This window comes from Bombus vancouverensis, chromosome 7, assembly GCF_051014615.1.
Source record: "Bombus vancouverensis nearcticus chromosome 7, iyBomVanc1_principal, whole genome shotgun sequence".
Lineage (NCBI taxonomy): Eukaryota > Metazoa > Arthropoda > Insecta > Hymenoptera > Apidae > Bombus > Bombus vancouverensis.
The window spans coordinates 2,918,563-2,941,791 of NC_134917.1; the positions used below are offsets into that span (position 1 = coordinate 2,918,563).

Here is a 23,229-nt window from a genome sequence, read left to right on the forward strand (position 1 = left end):
ACATCTTCGCTCGCATTAATGTGTGCGCACTGTAATAACTTTTCTTGTTTTCTTACGGATAACTTTTCTTACGAGTTATGTCTCAGGGCGACAACAAAGTTTCGTTTACGAATTATTCATATGAGATCTCGGATCTTCGGTAAGTGTGATTTACCACGTTATACTGCAATTTATATGTATCGTTGCTCCGCGAACTTGACTAAAGAGGGAACACTATTCAACTTTCGAACTTCAAGAGGGATAAAACTTTACGAGAGTATTAAAGATAACTTTTTCGGATAACGATAGATTTTGGTAAGCTGTAACATGAGATAACAGAATCTTATCTTTACATTCACTAGATACAGAATTTAAGCGTGACGGATATAGGATAAACACTTTCGTGGTATAGTGCGAATGCATACGTAGAGGGCATTGTTGTTTTTGGAACGTTTGGAACTCAGGTATTTAAAAAGGGTGAGTTGATAACAAATAAACAAGTTAAGCAATACAATTACAAAAGTTACCATGAATACGTGCCACGAATTATACGATAAATTGCCATCACGACTTTATACTATAGATAAGAATTTTAGTTGGGACTAAATGATAATCAGCCAAAAATATAATTTCAAAGATTTTCTACATAAAACGTGACTGAAACAAGCGCTGGAAAAATTAAATGAATTATATGAAATTCTTTAGCGAAAGAAAGTTGCTACATTTTATTACTTCGGTACAATTAACGTCAATTCATATAGGCAATTTTTCTTATTTAGGCCAGTTTTATAAAATCAGATCAAACTTGACATCCAATTTAATCGTTATTTGTCTGCAAACGTAATTCAGACTTACAAACTTAGATATCGAACACACAACTAACTTCATTTGAGTTAACTACAAGAATAAAAATGTGACTAGCGGAACATGGACTGTTATGTATATACATACAAATATATGCGATTAAAAGTAACTATACAATAATCATGTTTATAGATTGTACAATCATGTATTTGCAATAACATCTAGGATAAAAAATAAACTTTATTAGAAGTGGCAAAAGTATTTCTTAACATTAAATGCTATATTTTCATTGATATGATCTCCATTAGCGTCATGAATAAGTAGATTTACCATAACTTTCTTCAAGGTTCCACTGTTTTAAAATGTACAGTTTACTATGTTAATATATATATAGATTATATATATATATTTTAAATTATATAATATATTTTACATTATTAAATAAAAATATATATATAATATAACATAATGTAATAATAAAATAAAATAAAAAATATATAATATTTTAAATTATTTAATATATTATATATTATTATATGTATTATTACATATTACTAAATATATATATTTATATGATATAATGTAATAATAAAATAAAAAATATATAATAATATATATACATTATATAATATAAATATATATGTATGTTATATTATATATGTATATATATACATACACATACACACATACGTACTATATTATAAGCGCGTTCTCTGTGTATTTTTCATTCATAATTTATCAAATGCATTCTTTTACAATCTACATATATCTAGTGAATAAAATGAATTTTGTAAATAATAAAGAATACTACCTATGGAATTATAGAAACAAAGAAATATACGAAGAATGAAATATACGAGAAACGGCCATTAAAAATGAATCATGCTATTGTGTATTTTTTAAAAAATTATAATGATATGAAAATACTTTAAAAGATTTTCTTAAACATTCCATTACGTTATTCACGTCAAATTACTTATATAACTATTTATTCTTTAACTTTTCCCTGATATTTTGTTGCCTTTTTTGTACATGCAATGAAGATAAACATAGTCAACCACATTCATGCATGAATCATGATTAAACGTGTATTATAAATACAATTAATTGTGATTGAATATATAGGCAAATAAGAATTTGTGTAAAGCACTATATACCTGTATATGTTCGTATATTTACACTGCAATTTAACAAAAGTTTCAAGATTTAAAGTAATTAACTAAATGAATATTTCGAAATAATATTCTTATAACAAAAGTGACTTTACCTGGACATAATTTGCATTCGTAAATCAACATAGTCAAATAAAAATTAAAAATGCAAAGTAGAATTATCAAGACGAATAAAGCAGAAAATTAAAAGTCATAAATATCGTCAATACTGTAGACGATTTATAAATAACAAGATTAGATTTTGTTATGATAATGTCGCTTTTGAATAATTTATAAACAGGTAATATAATAGTTAAGTCATAATATATTGAAAAGTAATTACAAAACATGGTGCCTGCCCAAGACGCATGTTTAATTTCTCTATTAATTTAAGATACAGGGTGTTGCCAAATTGGTGGTATAAGCTGAAAGGAAGTGAATGTACATAAAAAGATAAGTCGAAAATATAAAGTCACATTTTTTCAACTTCGATTTTCTCAAAAACGAAACGTAATTTTTTTATTTTATATTATTTGTTTGTTCTATATCTTTTTTGGCGCAGAATCACCTTCTTTTCTCTTATACCATTACTTCGATAACATCCTGTATAAATGTATCGAAAATAAGACATCAATCATTTTTTTAAACATATTTCATCTATAAAAAGTATCTCTTCACTTTAATTTCTGATTAGGAAATACGAAATATGGAAAAATGTCATTTACCGTCCTTTTGTCAGTCTGTCAATTCCACAAAATAAACATTCATAGACTCCTACATTCTTCCTTTAGTTTGTACTTAATGCATATGGAAAACATTGTAGGAAAATCATATTTGACTTGATTAACAATTACGTTACTCTCGGAACGTTAAAAATGCTATAAAAAAAATGAAATTCCTTCAATCACACGAATCCAGAGGATGATTATGAAAGACCGTGGTTTTCTGATCGAATATCGAAACCTACAATATACTAAACGGTTGATCCTTACGTATCATCCATGTATTTCCTTACATAAGACATGAAATCTACCAATGCAGTAGACATTGATTTATCTACAACTTTTTGTGGAAGCCAGCCTTTCAAATTCGTATTAATTATCCACGTAAATCGACATTTACTCTCGTCATTAGGTAATTGTTCTGCTGCACAACAGCTTAGCTTGTTCTCGGCTCTTTAACAAAACGTTAGCACAAATAATTAGTTTTTGATATAGCACAATCTTAAAGATGTATCTTGCAATCTTACCTGACGACGTTACTGCGATTTGGTAATGACGTAAAAGGCACTGACATTCCACTATTTATATAATAGTTACCGTACTGCACACGATGTCTTAAAATAACGAAATCACGAGCGCCAATAATGCCTCCTCCTTGGGCACTTGTGGCTTGATAAACAATATCTGTATTTTCATCAATGTCCTGATTGAGAAATCACAATTTGTAATTTTGATAAATATGTAAAAAATAAGACATAATAAAAAAGATGTTACCTGTAACTTTTTCGACTCTGTAACGAGTCTATTCCATGACGGTGTTAATTCAACTTCGTCGAATAATCTGTTCACGAGTATACCAGCTGGAGCTTCAATAGTTCCCTTAAAAAATCATATGAAATCAATTTCACAATAAAAAATCTTCAATATATATAAACTTAATATCCCATTTAAACTTACTACTATCTTTAATGTTTTCCCTTCCTTAGGACGGTTTATATAAAAGATAATATCACCATTTGACATTATATTTTGAATTTGCCAATCTTTAGATTGCAGTAAATCGTGGCAAGTTTGCACTAATATATATGCTCTTCGTTTATAGTCCTGTATCTATAAACATTAAAGAATCGTTTAAAAAAGACTATTAAACGTACTAATATCTTGCTAGGATTTATTATACAATTTTTGCTCACCATCTCTGTCGTGAGTTTTGGTAGAGACTTAGGTGGAAATACTTCAGTTGCTTTTGATAAGCCCCGAGTATTACCTGGTGTTCTAGAACTTTCATCCTCGTTATCAGAATGAGCTGGTGAATCCATAGGTGTAAAAAATGTACCAGGTTCGCTGGTATATTGACGTGATTCCGAAACAACTCCTCGAAGGAGCGGTTCTCTTTCATTATCCGTAAAATCTAAAATCAGTTCGAAAATTCTGTTTACTACTGATACACAACATCCATCTTAATGTTCAATAATGAAAATAATTATAAATATCGTACTTCTAAACCAATTTCTGGCTTGTGTTTCCTGAGGTAACACACGAATATCAAAGAACCAAGCCTCCACCCAAGGCAATACAAAAGATGTAAGGATAAGAAGAACCTGAAATACTGGTTGATTGCATATCGACCACTAAAAATGAAAGTGATAAAGTAATAAGTCTGTTATTATAAATATTTAATGCATAAACAAAGACTTGGCACTTACATCAAAAAGAAACACTTTAGCAATTAAGAAAGCACACGTCGTGGCAGTTGTCAACTGTAACAAATCACATAGCGTTTCTTTTATACAATATCGTATATTACTATTTTACGATTAATCGCATTCTAATCGTTTACAAAATTACGATACTTACAGCTACGATAATACAATGATCCAAATGGAGCAGAGCATAGAAGAGCAATAATACGGTAAACCTGCAAATCGCTGCCATCTGAGAAGATGAAATCCTTAGAATCTCTGTTTTCGACGAAGTGAATGTCATTTTGGACATTGTTCTTCGTTCTTTTTCGAATAGTTATCGCCATATAATTACCATGGTACTTACCACTATGTCGAAGAGTGAGGTTTTTATGTGATAATGGACTACTTGATTCATGAAGGCGGACTCCAAACTCTCACCGGCAATCTAGATATACATTTCGGGTAAGTTGATAATATTTCATGTATGATCAAACGAACATAAATGAAAAAGCTATTTTTTCTCCAATTGCGAATTAGTTGCGGTAACATGTGCAATTTACCATTGTACAAATGAGCCACATGAGGAATGTAAGCAGGAGGTCGAAGGTGACGAAGAGGCAAAAGAAGCGTCTGACGTTGGACATCCTCCCGTTATGCATGGCACCCGCGATAAGATCCTCGCTAAGGATGATATCCGGAGTTCGCGTTACATTTTGTTGAGTGTACAAACTCCTGTGGGAGTTTACAGATTCACTCAGCAAGGTTTCTGCGGCCGCTCTAATTTGCCTCTCGTCTTCTGCCATTCTCTATCGTATCTTCTGATATGCGCAACAGTAACCTGAAGAATAAAATTTCCAACACGGGTTAATACTCTTTAATCACGATTAACGTTTCAAGAATAATATATCGAATCGATACTATACCTACTGGAAATACATACCGATTATTTGAGACTAAAACTAGGAATTCTGCCATTATATAATATAACATGTTTACACGTTATATTTACATTCGTTATTTTGTGTATTTGTGCATTGTTAGACTATTGGTTTATTTAAATTACCGAATGAAAAAAAGATCGTTTATATTGTTATATATTGATATTGGAAACATGTATTAGTACACGACTCAGAACACTTTAAATCTATTGTACTATTGTGAGTAACTGGCTTTTATTGTTTGTTTTTTCAAATGCGCTTCGATATGTATTGTGATTCCGGGACTACGCAATAATGCAATTTCTTTTATAAGATATCAAGTGATCGAATTGACATTCTTAAGAGATAAAAATTATACCACCCTATAAGATAAAAGTTAGTAAGTACTAATAATCATGGCAATTTTTGTTTCAACTTCGTTTACATCTACAAGAAACAAGTTCAGAATTATGTAGTTGAAAATTATATTTATAATCATTGATTTTCCTACAAGGACGTGATCATCGTGCACAAAGATATCATCTAGTTCAATTATCACGAACATTATTTTTCTATTTTTATATACTCGTGTACATGTACATAATTTCGATAGCAAAGAATTATTTATTTATTTAGATCGAAGTATTTACATTTATTGGGTTCATTAATACAAACAAATAAATATATATTCGCGTCAACCGATATCGAGTTATATACATGTGTTGTTCAATTACATACATTTTACTGGTCATTTTTTGGTTCATAAGCGATTACATAAAAGAAATCTACACTTTACATGTCTTTTACAATGATCGAAGTACAAAATAAATGAGAAATGTACGAATAAATTGGACTCATAAAAATTACATTTTCACATTAAAATATTGAAAACAGATCTGCTAATAACTTTACTCTTATCTACTATCTTACAGAAATTTGTTCGATACTTATCACGATAACGATTTTATTTATCTTCAAATATTTGAGCGTGTGTTTAAAATTTTTTCGTTACATCTGATGAATCATATTTTTATACCTTTTTCTTCCAGAAATAGCTTCATTTTTTAACAAAATACACAAGTAAACTTTAAGGTCCGAAAGTACATATACGAAATGCAACAGCTGATGCGGTCGATGGCCTTACCAATGCTAAGAAAACATTTCCTCAAAATATATATAGAATCATGTTTATTGTGTAAATCGTACAGTCTCCTCCAATACTGTTTCCGTAATCATGAATAAAATGCTAATAACAAAGGATCTCTCCCGGTGTATTCAGCTGAATTGACGTTAACGAAACATTTTAACCTCAAACTTTATGAAGAAGCGTTCAGACTGACAGTTTGAAGATAATTAACTTGTTTTCCCAGATTTTTTAATATAATACTATTTATAAAATTTTGACTTGTATACCTCAATAAATAAAGAATGTAAAAACTATATTGTCTTCATTAGAATAAAAAAGAATCATGAATGAATGACTTGTTTACCGTTTAAGTCTTATAGGTCCTCATAAATCCAATCGCATCGGTGAAAAATTAAGCGTTAACATATTCCACTCGCGTATCATTCCGAAGGAAAGAATTTCCAACGAAATGTTTAATTTTAAACAGCACCACTAATATTTCGAGTTTCGTTGTACAGAGATAAATATTTGCAAATCTAGCAATTTATCTACATGAGTTGCACATAAATTTTTTACTATATGGACAACGGTGGCGCCATGTGATGGTGATGAACATAGTGACATCTTTCGATGTTTTTATACGAGAAGAAGTTAATTTATCTGCGTATAAAAGATAATATTTACTGAATATATTTTAATATTTAGATTAATATTTTTGTATTTGTAATTATTACTAACATAGATGAGGTAACATGGGCAGCACAGAATAGATCTAGAAGACTGTGTATTCTGTTGTCTCACATCTCGGGGGATTCTAGTGTCACTTCCAATATTACCGACACAACGTGAAATAAGATTAGAATAGAGATAAGATTAGATAGATTTTTCTACTTAATACTTTAATATTTAAAAGCATTAAACAAAGGCTCTTTTAATTTGTCGTTCTAAATTAGACAATGTATCTTTGTATAAAAAGGGCGCATAATTATACAAACTGAGTAAATAAACAATTGATTAGAACTTTTACGTATAAACAATATTTTTGTTCCTTTATTCCTAAGAAATACAATTTCATAAAAATTCACTGATATTACATTTACATGAACATTACTTATATTGATTTTATTACTGCTATTCATTGGAATATGGTTTACATTAACTTATACATGTACATAATTATATTGCAGAATGCAAAACGTTATAAAATTATAGTAGTCTTTGAGAAATTGTACATATATATCAAATCAAATGCGGTTTATAAAATTCCAAAACATTCTGAGATACAAAAGTGCAGATTTCACATACTGTGAAAGCCTTGTTAATCTTCAATACATCAAAACTGTTGATACTTCCCACCTTCTAACTATTTCCCACCTTCTTAAATTAAATCAAAACTAAATCTTTATTCAAAATAAATACTTATCAATCTGGAAGGGTTAGCGCTCGTAAAGAATCTTCAGGATAAGTCTCCAATACTGCAGTAGTCCCAAAATTGAATGGTACTGCTATGCCACCATCAAGGACTAAACCAGCATCATAACATTGTGATGTTACTGTCAGCTTTTTACAAAATCCACGAGGTTGCAGACACTTTGGTGTAGGCCACATGCTATTTACCATCATATCTCTTACAGAATAACACAATTTTAATTCCTCTAAAATACAAATATTATATTATATATACATATTTTATTACAACTTTTTTTACTTAATACAATATTATACTTACCCGCATGAAAAGGTAAACCAGCATTGAAAGTAGAAGAGATTTTTTCAACCTCTTCATTGTCAATTTGTTTTTTATCTAAAAGGCTCAGTATTTCTTTTACTACTTGTGGACTAACAGTATTTATAGATCTATACCAAGATGTTGATCCTGTTCCTGTGCTAACACACAAGCCAGAACTTCTTACCAAATGATATTTCTCTTCATTATTTAAATTTATTAGTAAATTACTTATTCTAGCAGAAAGTATTTCTGCTATAAATACCTAGATGTTTAAAAAATGTTAAATTTAAATCCATAATTATTAAAGAACACATGATTTATTTGCGTGTAACTTACTTCATTTAATGCCAACCAAGGCAAACGTCTTTTTTTTGGTAACTTATTTGATATTTCTTGCTTCAGATCTTGTGTGTAAAATCTGTAATAGTAAAACATTTTTGTAATGTATGATGTCTTCAAATTTGTTATATAAAAAGTGATTCTCTCTCTCTTAATTTATTACTTTTCTTCACCTACAACGCGGCCTTTTTCGTGCGTGTGGAAAGGAGGGTCCCAAATATTATCTCCCTTTATCGTCGTACGAATTCTTCGTCTCATTATTACGTTGTAATGACCTGCTTTTAGCATTTCGAAAATTTCAGGTATCCTTGTCGTATATTTCGGAGATAACATAAGATATCCTTCCGATCTTTCCGGAAATGAATTAATACCAATTATTGGTGTCTTGTCATCGAATATCATATTTGACGCCAACAGAAACGTCCCATCGCCACCAATCGGAAGAATTAAATCAGCCCAAATAAAATTTGACCTGTCTAGATTTTCCCTTATAGAACATACATAAGCATAACAATCAGGATAAACACAGCGCTAGTTTAACAAATATTTAACTCAACAAAGATTCATAGAATAAGAATTATGTATTTTTACCTATTTATTATTTTATACTCTATATTCAGTTTCTTCAAGACTTCAATTACTTGATTTTTCACATGTTTGGTTGCTATATGACTAGCTATCATTGTATCATAATCAGAACCTCTTTCCAACAATTTAAACTTTAATTGTTCGTCACTCAAGTTTGGTTCTCGTATTTTTTCAAAATGATATCGCGACAATTTTGCCACAATGAGCACTCTCTTCGGTACAAAATTCGATTCATTTCGGAGGAATAACCTAAGATTATTGGAAGCATTGTACTTATGCGGTTGTAAAAATTGTACAGCTCCTAAAAAAATATAAAGTGTAAATTAAGTTATCGATTGATTTTCTAAAAACTCCAAAATAATAAGTAATGAGGAATGACACCATTTGTCATAGCAGTATAACAAATGTATTTAAACAACCATTAAATATTTCATTTTGATTTTTATAAGAAATATCAAATTATATAACATTTACGTACATATTTTTTTTTATTGTTATGGCTTTATTTATGAGCTTCATGTGTAGAAAGTACGTATTCACAGTACTTTTACATTTTAATGTCTCCATTATTATTAATGAGACCATTGATTGACGGATGATTAATATCCAATTAATCTTGTGTTTGAAATCGTTCAAAATAAAATATATACTAAAGTTATTATTAGAATTTGTTTTTTGTTTTGCGAATTTTCATTGGAGCGTCTTGACATTACGTATCGTCACCAATGGAATTAAACGCTACTGATAATGATAATTGACTTACTGGCAGATCTTTTTCGAAGATGGTTGAGAGTCGTCATCGCATGCTGCTTAAAAAATTGATATACGAAATGCGAACAAATAATACAAAACAAAGAAATATTAAGCACGTTAAAACGTTTTTAACCTCTCCACTGGCACAAGCGGTAAATACTACAGCAATGACATATATATATATATGAGTTAGCATACATATATATATGGCAGTATAACGGGCATGAATTTTCAAAGCTAGTACAGCGACCGCGGGAAATACGAATGCGTATAATTTCTTTTCATTGATAAAATAATAGTTTATTAAATTTAATGATTAATTAAAAGAAAAGTTACTAAGCGTGAAAGATAAAATTGCATACTTAACACGTTGATGGCCGTGTAAATTTTAAATATCCTGCCTATAGCGCCGAAACACGATCACTAATTTTAAAATAATATATACCATAATATCATAATGTCCATGTAATATGAACATATCCCAGTGAAAGCAAATTAGTTAAGTATTTTATGTTGCATTTAGAGTATTTTAGAATATTATTATTTAGAATATTGAAAGTATTAGAAATTTTACAATTATGACTCTTTTAAATTTAAATATATACTTAAACTGAGCTTTATGTACCATGTGCCATTGATAAGTTTAGTTCCGGTCACTAATACGCCATACTATTTAACATGTTAAAGATGTACTAAAGAAAGTGTTTTAAAGAAAATGTGTCAAAAGAAATGTATTAAAAAAAAAATTGTATATGCTTCGATGTCTATTCATATTGATATAAAAAAGTCATTGACAAATTACGAAGTAATAAGAGATAACTTAAAAGAACGTTTCCATTTCTAAACTCAAGCGTTTTGAAATAATTGAGAAAAAAAGATTTCACTGTACAGATACACGCTTCGCTTACACTTTATTAATTCATTTGCAATACATTAATTAAGTCTGTTTAAATAGCATCGAGGCTACCTACTGTATGCCTTCGTTTATACTATAGACAATCATCTAGCTTAAACACACACTCTGGCTTCCAATAATCTCTTTTTCTCGTTCTCTCACTCTCACTCATTCCTTTTCTTTCGTTCTCTCTTCGTGTTCTCCTTTCTCATTTGCGCAGTTTTTAATTTCTCTTTAATCTGTTCCATTATCGATATCGTTTATCGTTATTGTTATTACCATTGTCATTATCATTATACCATATAATATATCATAAGATCGACATTAAAAACTAAAATTCGTATAAAAAGCGTCGTTATTCATACTAACAATGTAACTGTACTATTTAAATAATAATTGAATCTTAAAAAATTATTTGTTCTTGTTGTTATTGGTGGTGTATCTGAATGTATGAGATGTCTAATGCATCGACTATAATACGAGGGTGCAAGGCGTGCATAAAGTGATGTACACACATGTTTCACGCATACGTTTACGTCGACTTGCATTCTAAGAACGTTTGGTAAGATCGCGAAATGCCCCGACAATGCGCTCACGTATTAAAATATATAACGTTGTATATTTTATATTATTTATCATTGTGAAAACCAACGATCGTCCTAAAGAAGAAAAATTCCGAGACGTACATATATAGATTGATTTGCGGAAATAAAAAAATTAGTAAGAAAATGACTATATGGTCATTTAATATAAACGTATTGTCTGCAAATGAAATTAAAAAGTGATAATAAAAAGACGCGCGTTTTTACTCGTTACGATCTTACTGTTACCGATCGTTCTTAGACCATGTCAGGACGACAATACATCCATTTTGCGTATTCAGCCGCACCCTGCATATTTCGTTAATCGTCATTCACGTTGTAGTCGTTTTCACGCGGCATTTTATAATCTAGCTAATACTTTTACATACTACGAATGTTTAGCACATATCACTACGGCCGAACCACTTCTCTCTCTCTCTCTCTCTCTCTCTCGCTCGCTCTCTTTCTTCCTCTATTCTCTTTTTAACCGTTGTTATTACATAATTATCCGCTATTACGAGCAATAATGTACATCAATTACATAAAAAACAAGATATCATTAATGTTCTTGTGTTAATCGTTTTATCGTCGTGCGATGGTCACATTTACGAAGGTACCGCGGCTTATCTAATGAATCCAAGACTTACTACCGACACCATCATTCATACGTAGCATGTTCTTACATCGCCCTGTCGCACGATATCCGTTTCGAAACGTGTTTGGGTTGTTTCATCGTCCCGGGTACACTGCGTGTGAGATATTACATTATTGTAATCCTATCGAGAAATCGATTATCGCTTAAAAAACTCGCGTTATTATTACGAACAATCAAACTCGAGGTCCTGTCGGAACTCGACGCGGATAAAATTCAACGACGCTTACATTTCACAGTGTAACGCTACGCACCATGTAGGATAAAACTGCTTTAATTTGTTAAAAAAAAAAAAAAAAAGAACGTGAACATGATAGTCCATTGCCTTGCTTTAAAATTTATAACTTTTTTCTTTCTTTGTTAAAAGCGACTGCCATTCAACGCATACAATTGTACTGTGTTCACTCTAAGGTAAATGGAATTTTTAATTCATATTGCTTTCATATATGATATTTGAATCCGAATGATATCAGTTGAGTTAATGTAGCACTAATTTTAGCCATACTAAATCAGATTTATTAAAACGTACTTAGTCAACAAAAACCATTCACTTTCAGACTTTAACAGACTACATTTTCCAACGTTCATATATTTTATTTTATCCTATGTCTTATAGGTTTAATTCTCCCTTGCAAATTAATTACTTATCAAGTTTCGTTTGACATAGGTAAAGAGATTTACATTTCTTTTTATAAAAATTCACGTCGAGTTATTAAGATACTCTGTTTGTGTGCAATCATTCAATCAAATAAGCCTCATTTCCGTTCACCCATGATTCAAACATAAATAAATAAAGTAAAAAGCGAATTAATAAAAAGAAAGGGACAAAGAATCCGTGGAATGGCATTAACTCCGTCCTTAATTGGAAGATTGACTTCGTCATTCTGTTGTATATCTTACTGTACAGCAAATGTTACCCTTATCGTGCTGACGTTTTCGTGGGCAGAAGTGTTACGTGTATGTGTGTTGCATGTTCGTGTGACGTGACTATCTATATAGTATACATATACACTATATTCATATTTATACATTTATATTTATATTTATATATATTTATATATATTTATATATACCTCTTCTTTTCACATTCATTACTTTGCAAAATATTTCTTTTGCCGACACGCCGGCACTAAGCCCGTATAATACAATTGCAAATTACATTCTTGTTTGCTTAGGCAAAAATTTACTCGTTTTATTCAGTAAGTACAGTGACCATCTGCATTGAGTTTCATTTCTACTCGGGAAGCAGGGAGTTTGGAGGCTTCGAACGAGTAGATGCATTCCCATACATGGGTGTTTTTAGTCGCGCCGATCTTAAGAAGCTCCGAATCACAAAATGTAATCTATATCGTAAAGTCTCTGTCACGGCTTCCGGCCATGATAAGTTTTATAACTTCTCTCATGATCCTACTAACAATCCTTATGTTGTTCGTTAAACGTAACTTGAGTTTCGTTCAGCAGAGGCATCTCGACGAATATATATATATATATAATTCTTGCAACATCGCGGTTTTTTTCTTTAGTTCGCCGTTGATGCTACAGAGAGGGGAAGTACGAGCCGTTAAAGACGTTCGTCACCATTAGATTAGTTTCGAGTATTAAGGTATGTGTGTACTTAGAAGGAGAGAAGCAGCCACGCGAGCGTCGATTACGGGTGAGTAACGAGTACATAGGATGAGAAGAGGCGAATGTGTAACACGTACGTAACGCGACGCATACGAAGATGTACCCGTATTCGTGGACTTCCTATTACTGTTTTTTGTTTTCTCTCTATTAGTATTAAAGTTGTTCGGTCAGCCGCTAGAACGAGGCCGACGGAGCACAGAGAAAACAGGACTCGCCGTTAGTCTCTTGGACGATTCCTAATGATACTATATGTCAAGGGATCTATCCTCTAGTAGTAGAAGTGGGCAAAACTGTTGCAGGTGTTGCGAGAGCGAACCGAGCCTCAGCTATGCGTTTGTGGGTGTGGAGGTGGTGCGCCAGTAATCTCGGTCCAACGCATTTCGAAGAAACTGCGCATCCCGTGTCCAGCCTTCCCCACGGGACTGTCATCCTCGTTGAATACCTCGCAGTTGATGAACATCTGTCTGACATCGGCGCAAAACTCATCGCGAGACTTGTACCTGTATCGAGAAGCACTCTTTGGAACATATTCGGCAATTTTCCAATTTGTTCGGATTGAAGCTGACGATCACGTTAGAGCTTTTTTCTAGAGATCTTAGGTGAACTGTTTACTTTTTTTTTTTATGTTTAGGGAAAGAGGCATTTCTAAATAGAGAGTACGTTCAATTAACTAGTAGTCGTTGGTACGCGTGTAACTTACACGGAGTCCTGCAATTTCTTCTTGATCGTACTGAGATCCATGGGTGTTTTAATAATTTTCTTGTAGGTAGGAAACTGTTTGGTGTTCACCGGCAAGAGGAACGGCCAGGCCTCGTCCTGTTGCTCCAACTGTTCGAGTAGCACCTTACAAGGAGCCAACTCTCGTTGCTGTTTCTTCGTGAGCGTCCTATTGTTTCCCTCCTTCCGTGGCGAAGCAGTTGGGGTTGCCGGTTCCGATGAACTGACGTCCTCTACGTGTGTGTTCGATGCCGTTGACGGCGTTGGACTGCGACGCAAAACAACAGAAATTATTTGCACGTTTATCTTTCTCGTTTGCAGGAGGTTTTTCCGTCATAAAAGCTTCTGGACGAATGCATTAAGACTCGAGCGTGTTTTTTCTGCTTGAGACGGGTACGTTGTTCTCGATGGAACATTTCGTCTTTCTGACTCTTTGTCTTTCGTTTATATTTGGTCTCCCTTTTTTCTCTCTCGCCGTTTTTTTTTGCCCTTCTATGGTTTATTATTATTATTATTATTATTATTATTATTATTATTATTATTATTATTATTATTATTATTATTATTATACATTTTCGAGTAATCATAGAACCTGAAGGCAGCACTACCGTTACGACGAATTTTCTAAGAAAATACCCATCCCATACTTGATGATCGTAACACGCTGTACAAAGTACAGGGTGTCCCCCGACGAGAAGGGACCTGACGCTATGGTATATTCACAGGGTATCGATGATTGCTTTTTAGTTAGTAGAAGAACAACATTAACTACGATTAACCTATCGTGGAACACCCTGTATGGAGTAAATACTTCTTTACAACAATAACTTTCGACGAGTATGTACGATACGAGTCGAGGATATAAGTCGGTATAATCGCATGAGAACAGTGTATACTTTCTATGTTCGTTCGTTTTAAAGCGGTTCTTTTGTTTCATATTCGATCGGAAATTGTTTGTTTATCGTATACGTTCGCTGAACAATGTTATAATTATTGAGTCATGGTTTCGTAGCTGTTTTCCCTACTGTATACTTCGTATGAAACGTTGTTAAATCAGCGAGTTGACAATGTTTGGTTTTTTAACGTAATCACCTAGCTGGTGGATGATCAGAACTTTCACTTTCTCTGGTGCCTGCCCCTTTGGTATGACTCCTTCGACTACTATTTCTCTTCTTTGGTTGTTTACTGTGGCAATTAGAACAATACCATTTACCCCTTGGCATCTGAAAATATCAAGTATGCACGTGAATCAAGCAGATAAAGATATTTTATTCAAGGAAAGTCTCAATACATTCTGTGGTTTGTAAACAATAGATAAAATAATTTCTTACTTTTGGCATAACAGGATTGTGGCAGTCAGTGTGATAAGCCCGTGGACAGAGTTCACATAGCACTAAATTTTTACCAACCCTCTTTCCACATACCAAACAGTTTCGTTCCCCTGTAGCTTTGTTCATGCATTCGTGACAATACCTAAGATATTTACAATCGTTTAATTACAAAACGAGTTTTTACTATTTCTTGTACGTTTAAGATACAATTTCTTACCAGTCACCATCAGGAATGTTTTCCATTTTTGGACGGAAACAATAAGTATGATAGCCGCGGTCACAACCATCACACAGTAATAGTTTGTCTTCGTTATCTCCGCTATGACAGAACTGACAATTCTGTAACAGAAAAAGAAAATTTTCCAATTTAAAATGTTAAAACACATTGTTCGGGGTAAATTAATTTTAATGTTTCAGCGTTTTGTTATTCAAGCATTTAAAGCTAAACCCCATGGATGCAATAAATGTTAATAAGCAAAGAATACAATAAATAAGTGGGATAAATCAACATTCAGGAATATTTAATTAACGAAATGAGAGTAAAGCATTTTAATTCCGTTCGTGTCGTGCATATCGTCATTGTTATAATCTATTATGTGATTAAGATTGAGTATAAATGGCGAGTCGGGATAAAAGAATAATAGATATATTTCGATGCTTAGATTATGCATATAGTATAAAGTCGTTATAACTAAACATCGAAGCTACTCTACAAAAGGAAAAATATGAAGCAATAAAGGAAAAAATGAGTAGATGATAAGCGGCATATTTTCTTGCATGCTACCGTTACGTTAGACTCTAACCACCATTAAACTTGTTAACGTATTATTCATTTTTCAAATTATAGCAATTTAAAGTAACTTAGTTTGTAAGTTTAGAATTGATAAAATATCAAACTATTTCAAATAACAATGATGAAAGCGTATCAAATAATTTAATTTTTCTATATTTGATTTTTCGCTAATTTACAACTATGGCTGCCGCATTATTCGCACTTATAAAAATTACCATTAATTCGTATTAAACTTCCTTACAATATCGTATGTAAGTATGTATATTATTGGAAAATACCACGGTAAGAGCATTTCGTTTGACTGAACCGTTTACCAATCATCATCGAAAGCGATAATGTTCTCTGTGGTTCACTGTGCAAGGAAGGACGAAAGAGTCACGCAGGAAGTAAAAAGGATACTTTGGTTAGTAAGTTAGTGCGAATACCCACAGAGGCCTGAGAAGTAGTCAATAGCTGATTGTATTGAGTGGTAGCTTTGAGTGAGACGCAGCGGTTTCGTAGCTTGACGCAGACCGAGTTTCTAGCTGGTGTTAGACTCACAGCCTTCATGATGCTCTTGTCCCAAGCGATGCTGGCCTCCAACATATAAAGCGCCATGGCGAGCTGAGCGGACGTGTGTGCTCGAGCCGTTGCTTCTCGCCAGTTGTTCAGCCCTCTTGGAGTTGTTTCTTCTTGAGGTATCGGGGTCTGATTGCTCTGATCCGAATTATTCGAATTTGCGTTAGCAGCGGCCGCTTGTTCTGCCTTTAAGGCCGCTAGATTTGGATCTCCAGTACTATAATTTAAAATGAAATATTTAAATTTGAAATGCAGACAGAAAAACATTTAAATTGTAGAATAATATTGAACTAAAATAACTAGGGTATGTAAAGCCTAAATACTAGTAGATAGTCTTACCAAACGCCTAACGGTGGTTTTAAGTATCTCCTTTCAATAGCTGCTTCCAGGGACAGTAACCTTTGTCGAGCTTGTTCAACCGCGCTAATTTTCTCCATTTCATTCAGTTTTTCAATTTCTTCTGCCTCTTCGGTTCCTGCTCGTGGAGGTAACTTCCAGCCTTTGATCTGCATGCTGGCATTTGCGACTTTATCTTCTAGAGCCTCGACTTGTTCCAAGAGCTGCGCATCTACCCGTAATGCGACTTGTTCACTCCAGTCAGCCGGGTTGTCTGGTTTTGGAATCGGTGTGTCGGGTTCGTCTGGTGTCGCTTGAAGTTCGGTAGCAGTCAGGTTACCAGGGTCCACGTTGATCTTGCCCGTAACAGCTAGGAAAGATTCCATGGTCGCCCACGTTGTACGTTTTAGTTCCTTCTCGCGAACACCGCGAGAATGAAGGTGCTCCAATAGTTCTTGAAACGTGTCTACGTCCGTTATTCTCCACCAACCATATCTCAAATCTAAATATGAACGAAGAGAGACGTTAGTCTTAAGAATTTATCTTAAACATAACTTTTAGTTATGTCTTTTAGCTAGAGCTCTAGCATATGTTACTTACCTTTTGGTACTGGTTTGGCTTCTCCAGGGGGTGGTAAACCATGCACTTTCAAATACTCAAGTTGCGCTGCTTCGTCTTGAGTCAAAATCAAAGGAGCTGGACTGTCGCACCTGTCATAATTTGGACTAGCCGGCGGAGGGAACACTGGTATTCTCAGTTCGGTTGGTTCGGCTATTCCAAATATTTGCTTGGTACTTGGTCCTGGAGTATCGCAAGTCTCGCGAGGTAAGATCGAGAACCAATTGGATTCGTTGCTATTATCTGGAATTATTAGCGTAAAGCACATTAATAAAACGTCTTTAATAATACTTTACATCAACAGTAAATGGAGACAATCTTACTAGATATAAAGGTGCCGTTTAATTCTTTTCCATTATGAAGATTGTTAACATGGTTGAACTTATCACCGTTTGGAATTGTTTCGACGATTTTATCTTCCATTATCTTCACCGCTGGTTTCATGTCTTCATCTGCTTCGTCGTTCTCCTTCTTCGTCTCTTCTTTGATATCGACATCCATACTAACTATCTCTGTTTCTTGTTTAATCTCTTCAGACGTGACGTTGGTCTTCGCATCGGTCATCGAATTATCCAAATCATTCTTTTTCTCTTCCTTCATGTTCGCCAAATTCTCGCAGTTTTGCATAGGTTCTTTCTTGCAATTAACATCTTCACTTTCAGATTTCGTTTTGTCCGCCAAAGGCTTGACGTCGGCCTCTTGCTCGCTCGAATTGAATTTCTTCTCCTTCTTTACGTCGTTAGGAGCTTCGTTCTCGCGATTCTCGACTTTGGTGTCCTCCTGCTTCGTTTCTGATTTTTCCTCCATCGATACGTTTTTGTACTTTTCGTCTAGTTCAGCCTGCAACTCTAGGATTTCTGGTTCAGCGCTTTCCATGGCTTCGACGAAGATGCCACCAGCGCATGCCAGCTCCCAGTATCTTCTCCAGTATCTGTCTTGCCCAAATATATGTGCTCGTAGCTGTTTCGAGAAGCTGTTCAATTTCTGCAATTGTTCCTCTGACTGTTTCAACAGTTTATCCAATTTTTTACCCAGTTCTTCGCCGGACAGATTTTTGTCCTCCTCCTAAGTTACGCACAAGAGAATTAAACCATCTTTCAGAATAGAGCAGTCAACTGTATTTTATTAAATTGTAATTTATTGAACTATATAATTTACCTCCTCGGGCTGAGTTCCTTCGCTCTCATTCTCGGACATGTCTTCAACCTCGTCTTCGTGATGAATTTCATCAGGAGTGGGTGTCGTCCCCACTGCTGTCGACGTCGTGTTACCTTCTTCGTCAACCTCTTTCTTCTCGATCGTAATAGTATCTCCAGTTTTGTTAACGATTACGCCAACTGCTTCCATTCGAACCTTTCGACTATGCAACTGCCTCAATCTACGAAAAAGATGGAAAAGAATCAATCATTATCACAAAGATATGCAGTATCTGGACACTTCCTTACCTTTAACCAAATGTATTTTAATTATAAGATTACCGATAAATCAAATTGCAATGATTTTATTCTTCATAATCACTATTGTGATTATATAGTAGTATCATTGATCTGATAAAATGTTTTCCAATAGGTAATGTAAATTTATAGTCTAACGATTCCTTGGAAAGTTAATAAGTGTTGCTTCTAACTAATAATTTATCATTAATTTACATACGTTGGAAAAATTCAAAGCAAAGTTAGTATAAAGCGACCAAACTATTTGAATATTTAAGATAGTATAAATTACATAAAAGTATAGTAACGCCAAGTGGTAGTATACATCAGAGTATTAGCATAAAAAAATACTTACTTCCTAATTTTTGTATCCAACACAAATCTCTCTTTCCTCAATTGAGCTACCGTCTCCAAGCTACCTTCGATCTGTCGGATCACAGCCTTGTTCTGCAATAGCTCGTTGCAGAGAAACGCGAGCATCTGCGCCTTATGCGTGGGATTCAAGGCCAGGAACGGTTTGTCCCTCAGCCTCTCGGACATCTTCCATGTTTCGTTGTTGTGCAAGTGTTCGTAGAATTGAGCGTTCTTTCCTGAACAGGTCGAGGCATAGTCACCGCCATTCTGATGATGATCTGCGAATTTCTTGTCACGCTCTCGTTCCAAACATACTCCTGTCAAAGCCTTCACTTCTCCTGTCGCGTTCGCGTATAAGTAGATTCGTAAGACTTCGCTGATGTTAGCGTGCGTTATATCAGCTTGACGTAAACTTTGACCAAGACCGGTTGTATGCCTTGCCGGTTGAGGGATTCCTGGATCTTCGATAGCGCATACTAACAGATGTGTCATCACGGAAAGAAGTTCTTCCTCAGCTTCCTCATCGTTTAGCAGCGCGAGTTGGAGGCTTTTTAGGCTTGGGAGCGATTCCATATCTGAATGAGCGAAGATTATATGATCAGTAAATTTTAATAGAATTATGTGCGATTAATACTCACGAATAAAAGATTGCCAACGATTTCGATCAGTAATGCTTCAATGATTAATCTACTTCTAACTTTAGGATTGTCTCAAATCTTTTTCGACACACAATTCAAGGTGATCATTGATAGTAAGGAAAAAATTGATTCATTCTCCTATTCTAATGCTCCAAAAGTAGAATAGAATGATTTATAAGCATGGAAATCTTGAAAGACGTGGCAGTCGTGTCTTTGGTCGATCTAATATTACATCTGACGAAGATTAAAGTATAAAACTTGTAACCAAAGAAATCAAAGCGAAAGATACATAAAAAATATGAAATACCAGAGAAATGTTATCTACATATTTTGTCAGGAAATTGTGAATCAGTCGTTTGATCAGCTTGAAAGTTCTAGTGTCAAGAACAAATTGTTCAGTATCCTAGCGAAGAAGGAACCAACGTAACGGAGGTTTACGTGGTAAGTCAATAATCTGTTTCAGGAAAATTATTGCAAATCAAAGACCACCATAACCAATGAACAATTAATCTACTTCTAACTTTAGAATTGTCTCAAATCTTTTTCGACACACAATTCAAGGTGATCATTGATAGTAAGGAAAAAATTGATTCATTCTCCTATTCTAATACTCCAAAAGTAGAATAGAATAATTTATATGCATGGAAATCTTGAAAGACGTGGCAGTCGTGTCTTTGGTCGATCTAATATTACATCTGACGAAGATTAAAGTATAAAACTTGTAACCAAAGAAATCAAAGCGAAAGATACATAAAAAAATATGAAATACCAGAGAAATGTTATCTACATATTTTGTCAGGAAATTGTGAATCAGTCGTTTGATCAGCTTGAAAGTTCTAGTGTCAAGAACAAATTGTTCAGTATCCTAGCGAAGAAGGAACCAACGTAACGGAGGTTTACGTGGTAAGTCAATAATCTGTTTCAGGAAAATTATTGCAAATCAAAGACTACCATAACCAATGAACAATTAAACCCACCAAAGCCTAAAGTCTCGCCGAAATTATGCAGAAATTCGAACACCATCACAATGTCTGCGAATGCCTGACCGGACAGCTTGAGACCAGGTAGTCGTTTCAATTCTGGCAGTGGTCTGTGATCTGAAAACAGAGAAATACCTTGTGTCACAGAAGCTCTATAATCGAGGAACAAAAGCTTGGCAGAGACATACCCGTTAGCTCCATGTCCTCGACAGGCTTTCTGATCTGTTCGATCAGTTCCATCTCAACCTTCCTCTGTTCAGCTCGTTTCTCCTTCGTCGCTATTCTCTCGGCTCTCGCCTCTAACCGTTTCTTCTCTCTTTCCTCCATTTTTCGTCGATTTTCCAACGCTCGAACCAACGCCATGTGCTGTCTCCTTCGTTCTCTCTCCTAAAGTATCCAAGGAAAGGAATGTAACGAACGAAAGGCATAAAATAGAACAGAGTGCGTCCCATGCAGAGAAAATTGTTCTTAAAAGATCTCGTTAGCAGCACAACTTTGACACGCACGGACTACGGCAAACTCTATGACCGTTTCCAAAGATACTGGTTTCAGAGAAAGCTACAAACTCGATAGTGGCAATTCGACTTTTGGTTTTGTTCAAAAATACCGTGCACAAAAAACTCTTCTTTTACCCAACCACACTGTTCGATATTTCGTCTACTATTTTTCGAATGATCACTGCGCTTTGATGTCCACACAGCGTTCTATTTAGTATGATATTTCTTTTCCATTTCTCTACATATTTTACTCGTTATTCTGTTATTATTACGTGAGATGCAAGCATCTGAATTTTATATCGATATGAACGAAGCGAGAAAGAAGCGTCTTAGGATGCAAAATGACTGATATCACTGAGACGGGGTATAAACATCGTTACCGAGGGACTGGTTAGTGAACGTGGATCTCTCGAAAAGCATTAGTGTCGTTCGCGTGGCGAAATTATTTTTCAAATGCGATTTCAATCGTCGATAACTCGTGGCAGATCTAAGATCCTCGACGAGAAACCGACGAGTCTGCGAGTGCAGATTAATTTCAACTAGTGACGCACAAGTGAACCTGATAACTTTGAACTCGTCAGCCGGTCTACCTTTCCGCTACTCATCGTTTAGCGAGCTATCGATTCAATCTTACCATATCACAACTATATAATTTGCCATAATTAAGCTTGATAAAATGATAACAAAGCGATGATAATTCAATTTAAATTCGCAGTAAGACTATCCGCAAATTTGACAAATTATTGGCTTATGAAAAAGTATCGTACGTATGGATTGGGATTTAATCGATCGACTGTGCTTTACTCTTTATTTCCTCCTTTCTTAGACAGACACGAGACGTAGACAGTGACGAGTTTAAAGTTGATGAAAATTCGATTCGTTCCGTTTTAAGGAAGTCGTCTTAAACTAGATTGGGTATGAGACATACCAGCTCGACGGTGTAGAGCATCTCGCGCTGCTTGGTGAGCTCCTGCATGTACATCTGCGGCACAAAACATATCCACAGTCCACCAGTGCTCAAACTAACTTTACGCGCTCAAAACTAACAGTACATCTTGGTTTCTTTGACGCGTCTTATAATCACGTTGCAAAATCAAATCTTTCATGAGAAATAAATTTTCAACTGTCTTTTTAAGAATTTCTTTTTTAAATCATATAAAAAAGACTGTTTGACATCTGTGTTCATCATAGTGACCATAGTTCGCGATTATCGTATCTAGATCAACGTCGATCAAAGACACTTTGAAATATAGATTTTATTTTTGGAAAAAAACGTAGTTTGAATCGTAATTACGTTACGTTCAAGCGGATCGTCTAATTCCATAAGATAGCTACGTCAAGACCAAATTCACGCCTGTGTCACAAACGAACGGAAACGAAAACTCAAGGCAACCATAGGGATGCGGCAGTGTGCCGCGAAATCTACG

The 23,229-nt window shown here is 34.2% G+C and overlaps 3 protein-coding genes across 23 annotated transcripts in view; all 3 read right to left on the reverse strand.

The window, feature by feature from the left end:
- Nucleotides 1-676: 676 nt before the first annotated feature.
- Start1 (Steroidogenic acute regulatory protein-like) lies at nt 677-7,286 on the reverse strand. 2 transcript variants are annotated; one of them, XM_033347773.2, is made up of 13 exons: nt 7,123-7,286; nt 6,749-7,044; nt 4,902-5,179; nt 4,706-4,786; nt 4,514-4,591; nt 4,363-4,416; nt 4,155-4,287; nt 3,850-4,067; nt 3,614-3,766; nt 3,431-3,535; nt 3,184-3,359; nt 2,927-3,109; nt 677-2,812 (listed from the first exon to the last, which is right to left on the reverse strand). In XM_033347773.2, exons 3-13 carry the CDS (start codon nt 5,142-5,144, stop codon nt 2,785-2,787), a joined length of 1,452 nt encoding a protein of 483 aa, XP_033203664.2. In that variant the 5' UTR covers nt 5,145-5,179; nt 6,749-7,044; nt 7,123-7,286; the 3' UTR covers nt 677-2,784. The 2 variants fall into 2 exon arrangements, with proteins under 2 accessions (XP_033203664.2, XP_076475958.1); XM_076619843.1 differs by having other exon boundaries at nt 2,902-3,109; nt 6,749-7,286.
- Nucleotides 7,287-7,405: 119 nt separating this feature from the next.
- LOC117164625 (NAD kinase 2, mitochondrial) lies at nt 7,406-9,950 on the reverse strand. Its single transcript, XM_033347775.2, has 6 exons — nt 9,804-9,950; nt 9,044-9,341; nt 8,616-8,939; nt 8,450-8,531; nt 8,114-8,375; nt 7,406-8,039 (listed from the first exon to the last, which is right to left on the reverse strand). Exons 1-6 carry the CDS (start codon nt 9,838-9,840, stop codon nt 7,807-7,809), a joined length of 1,236 nt encoding a protein of 411 aa, XP_033203666.1. The 5' UTR covers nt 9,841-9,950; the 3' UTR covers nt 7,406-7,806.
- A 735-nt stretch (nt 9,951-10,685) lies between these two features.
- LOC117164651 (bromodomain adjacent to zinc finger domain protein 2B) overlaps nt 10,686-23,229 on the reverse strand; it is a 236,752-nt gene continuing 224,208 nt past the window's right edge. For 13 of the 20 annotated variants that reach the window (XM_076619749.1, XM_076619747.1, XM_076619751.1 and 10 more), the window contains 14 exons: nt 22,731-22,784; nt 21,494-21,692; nt 21,303-21,422; nt 19,689-20,262; nt 19,059-19,278; nt 18,224-18,965; nt 17,883-18,143; nt 17,286-17,784; nt 16,818-17,163; nt 15,813-15,934; nt 15,596-15,737; nt 15,357-15,487; nt 14,248-14,532; nt 10,686-14,047 (listed from right to left, as the gene is read on the reverse strand). In XM_076619749.1, the coding sequence (XP_076475864.1) occupies nt 13,870-14,047; nt 14,248-14,532; nt 15,357-15,487; nt 15,596-15,737; nt 15,813-15,934; nt 16,818-17,163; nt 17,286-17,784; nt 17,883-18,143; nt 18,224-18,965; nt 19,059-19,278; nt 19,689-20,262; nt 21,303-21,422; nt 21,494-21,692; nt 22,731-22,784 (3,873 nt within the window). In that variant the 3' untranslated portion in view covers nt 10,686-13,869. The remainder of the gene's footprint in view (nt 14,048-14,247; nt 14,533-15,356; nt 15,488-15,595; nt 15,738-15,812; nt 15,935-16,817; nt 17,164-17,285; nt 17,785-17,882; nt 18,144-18,223; nt 18,966-19,058; nt 19,279-19,688; nt 20,263-21,302; nt 21,423-21,493; nt 21,693-22,730; nt 22,785-23,229) is intronic. The other 7 variants (XM_076619763.1, XM_076619765.1, XM_076619758.1 and 4 more) reach the window with 3 other exon arrangements.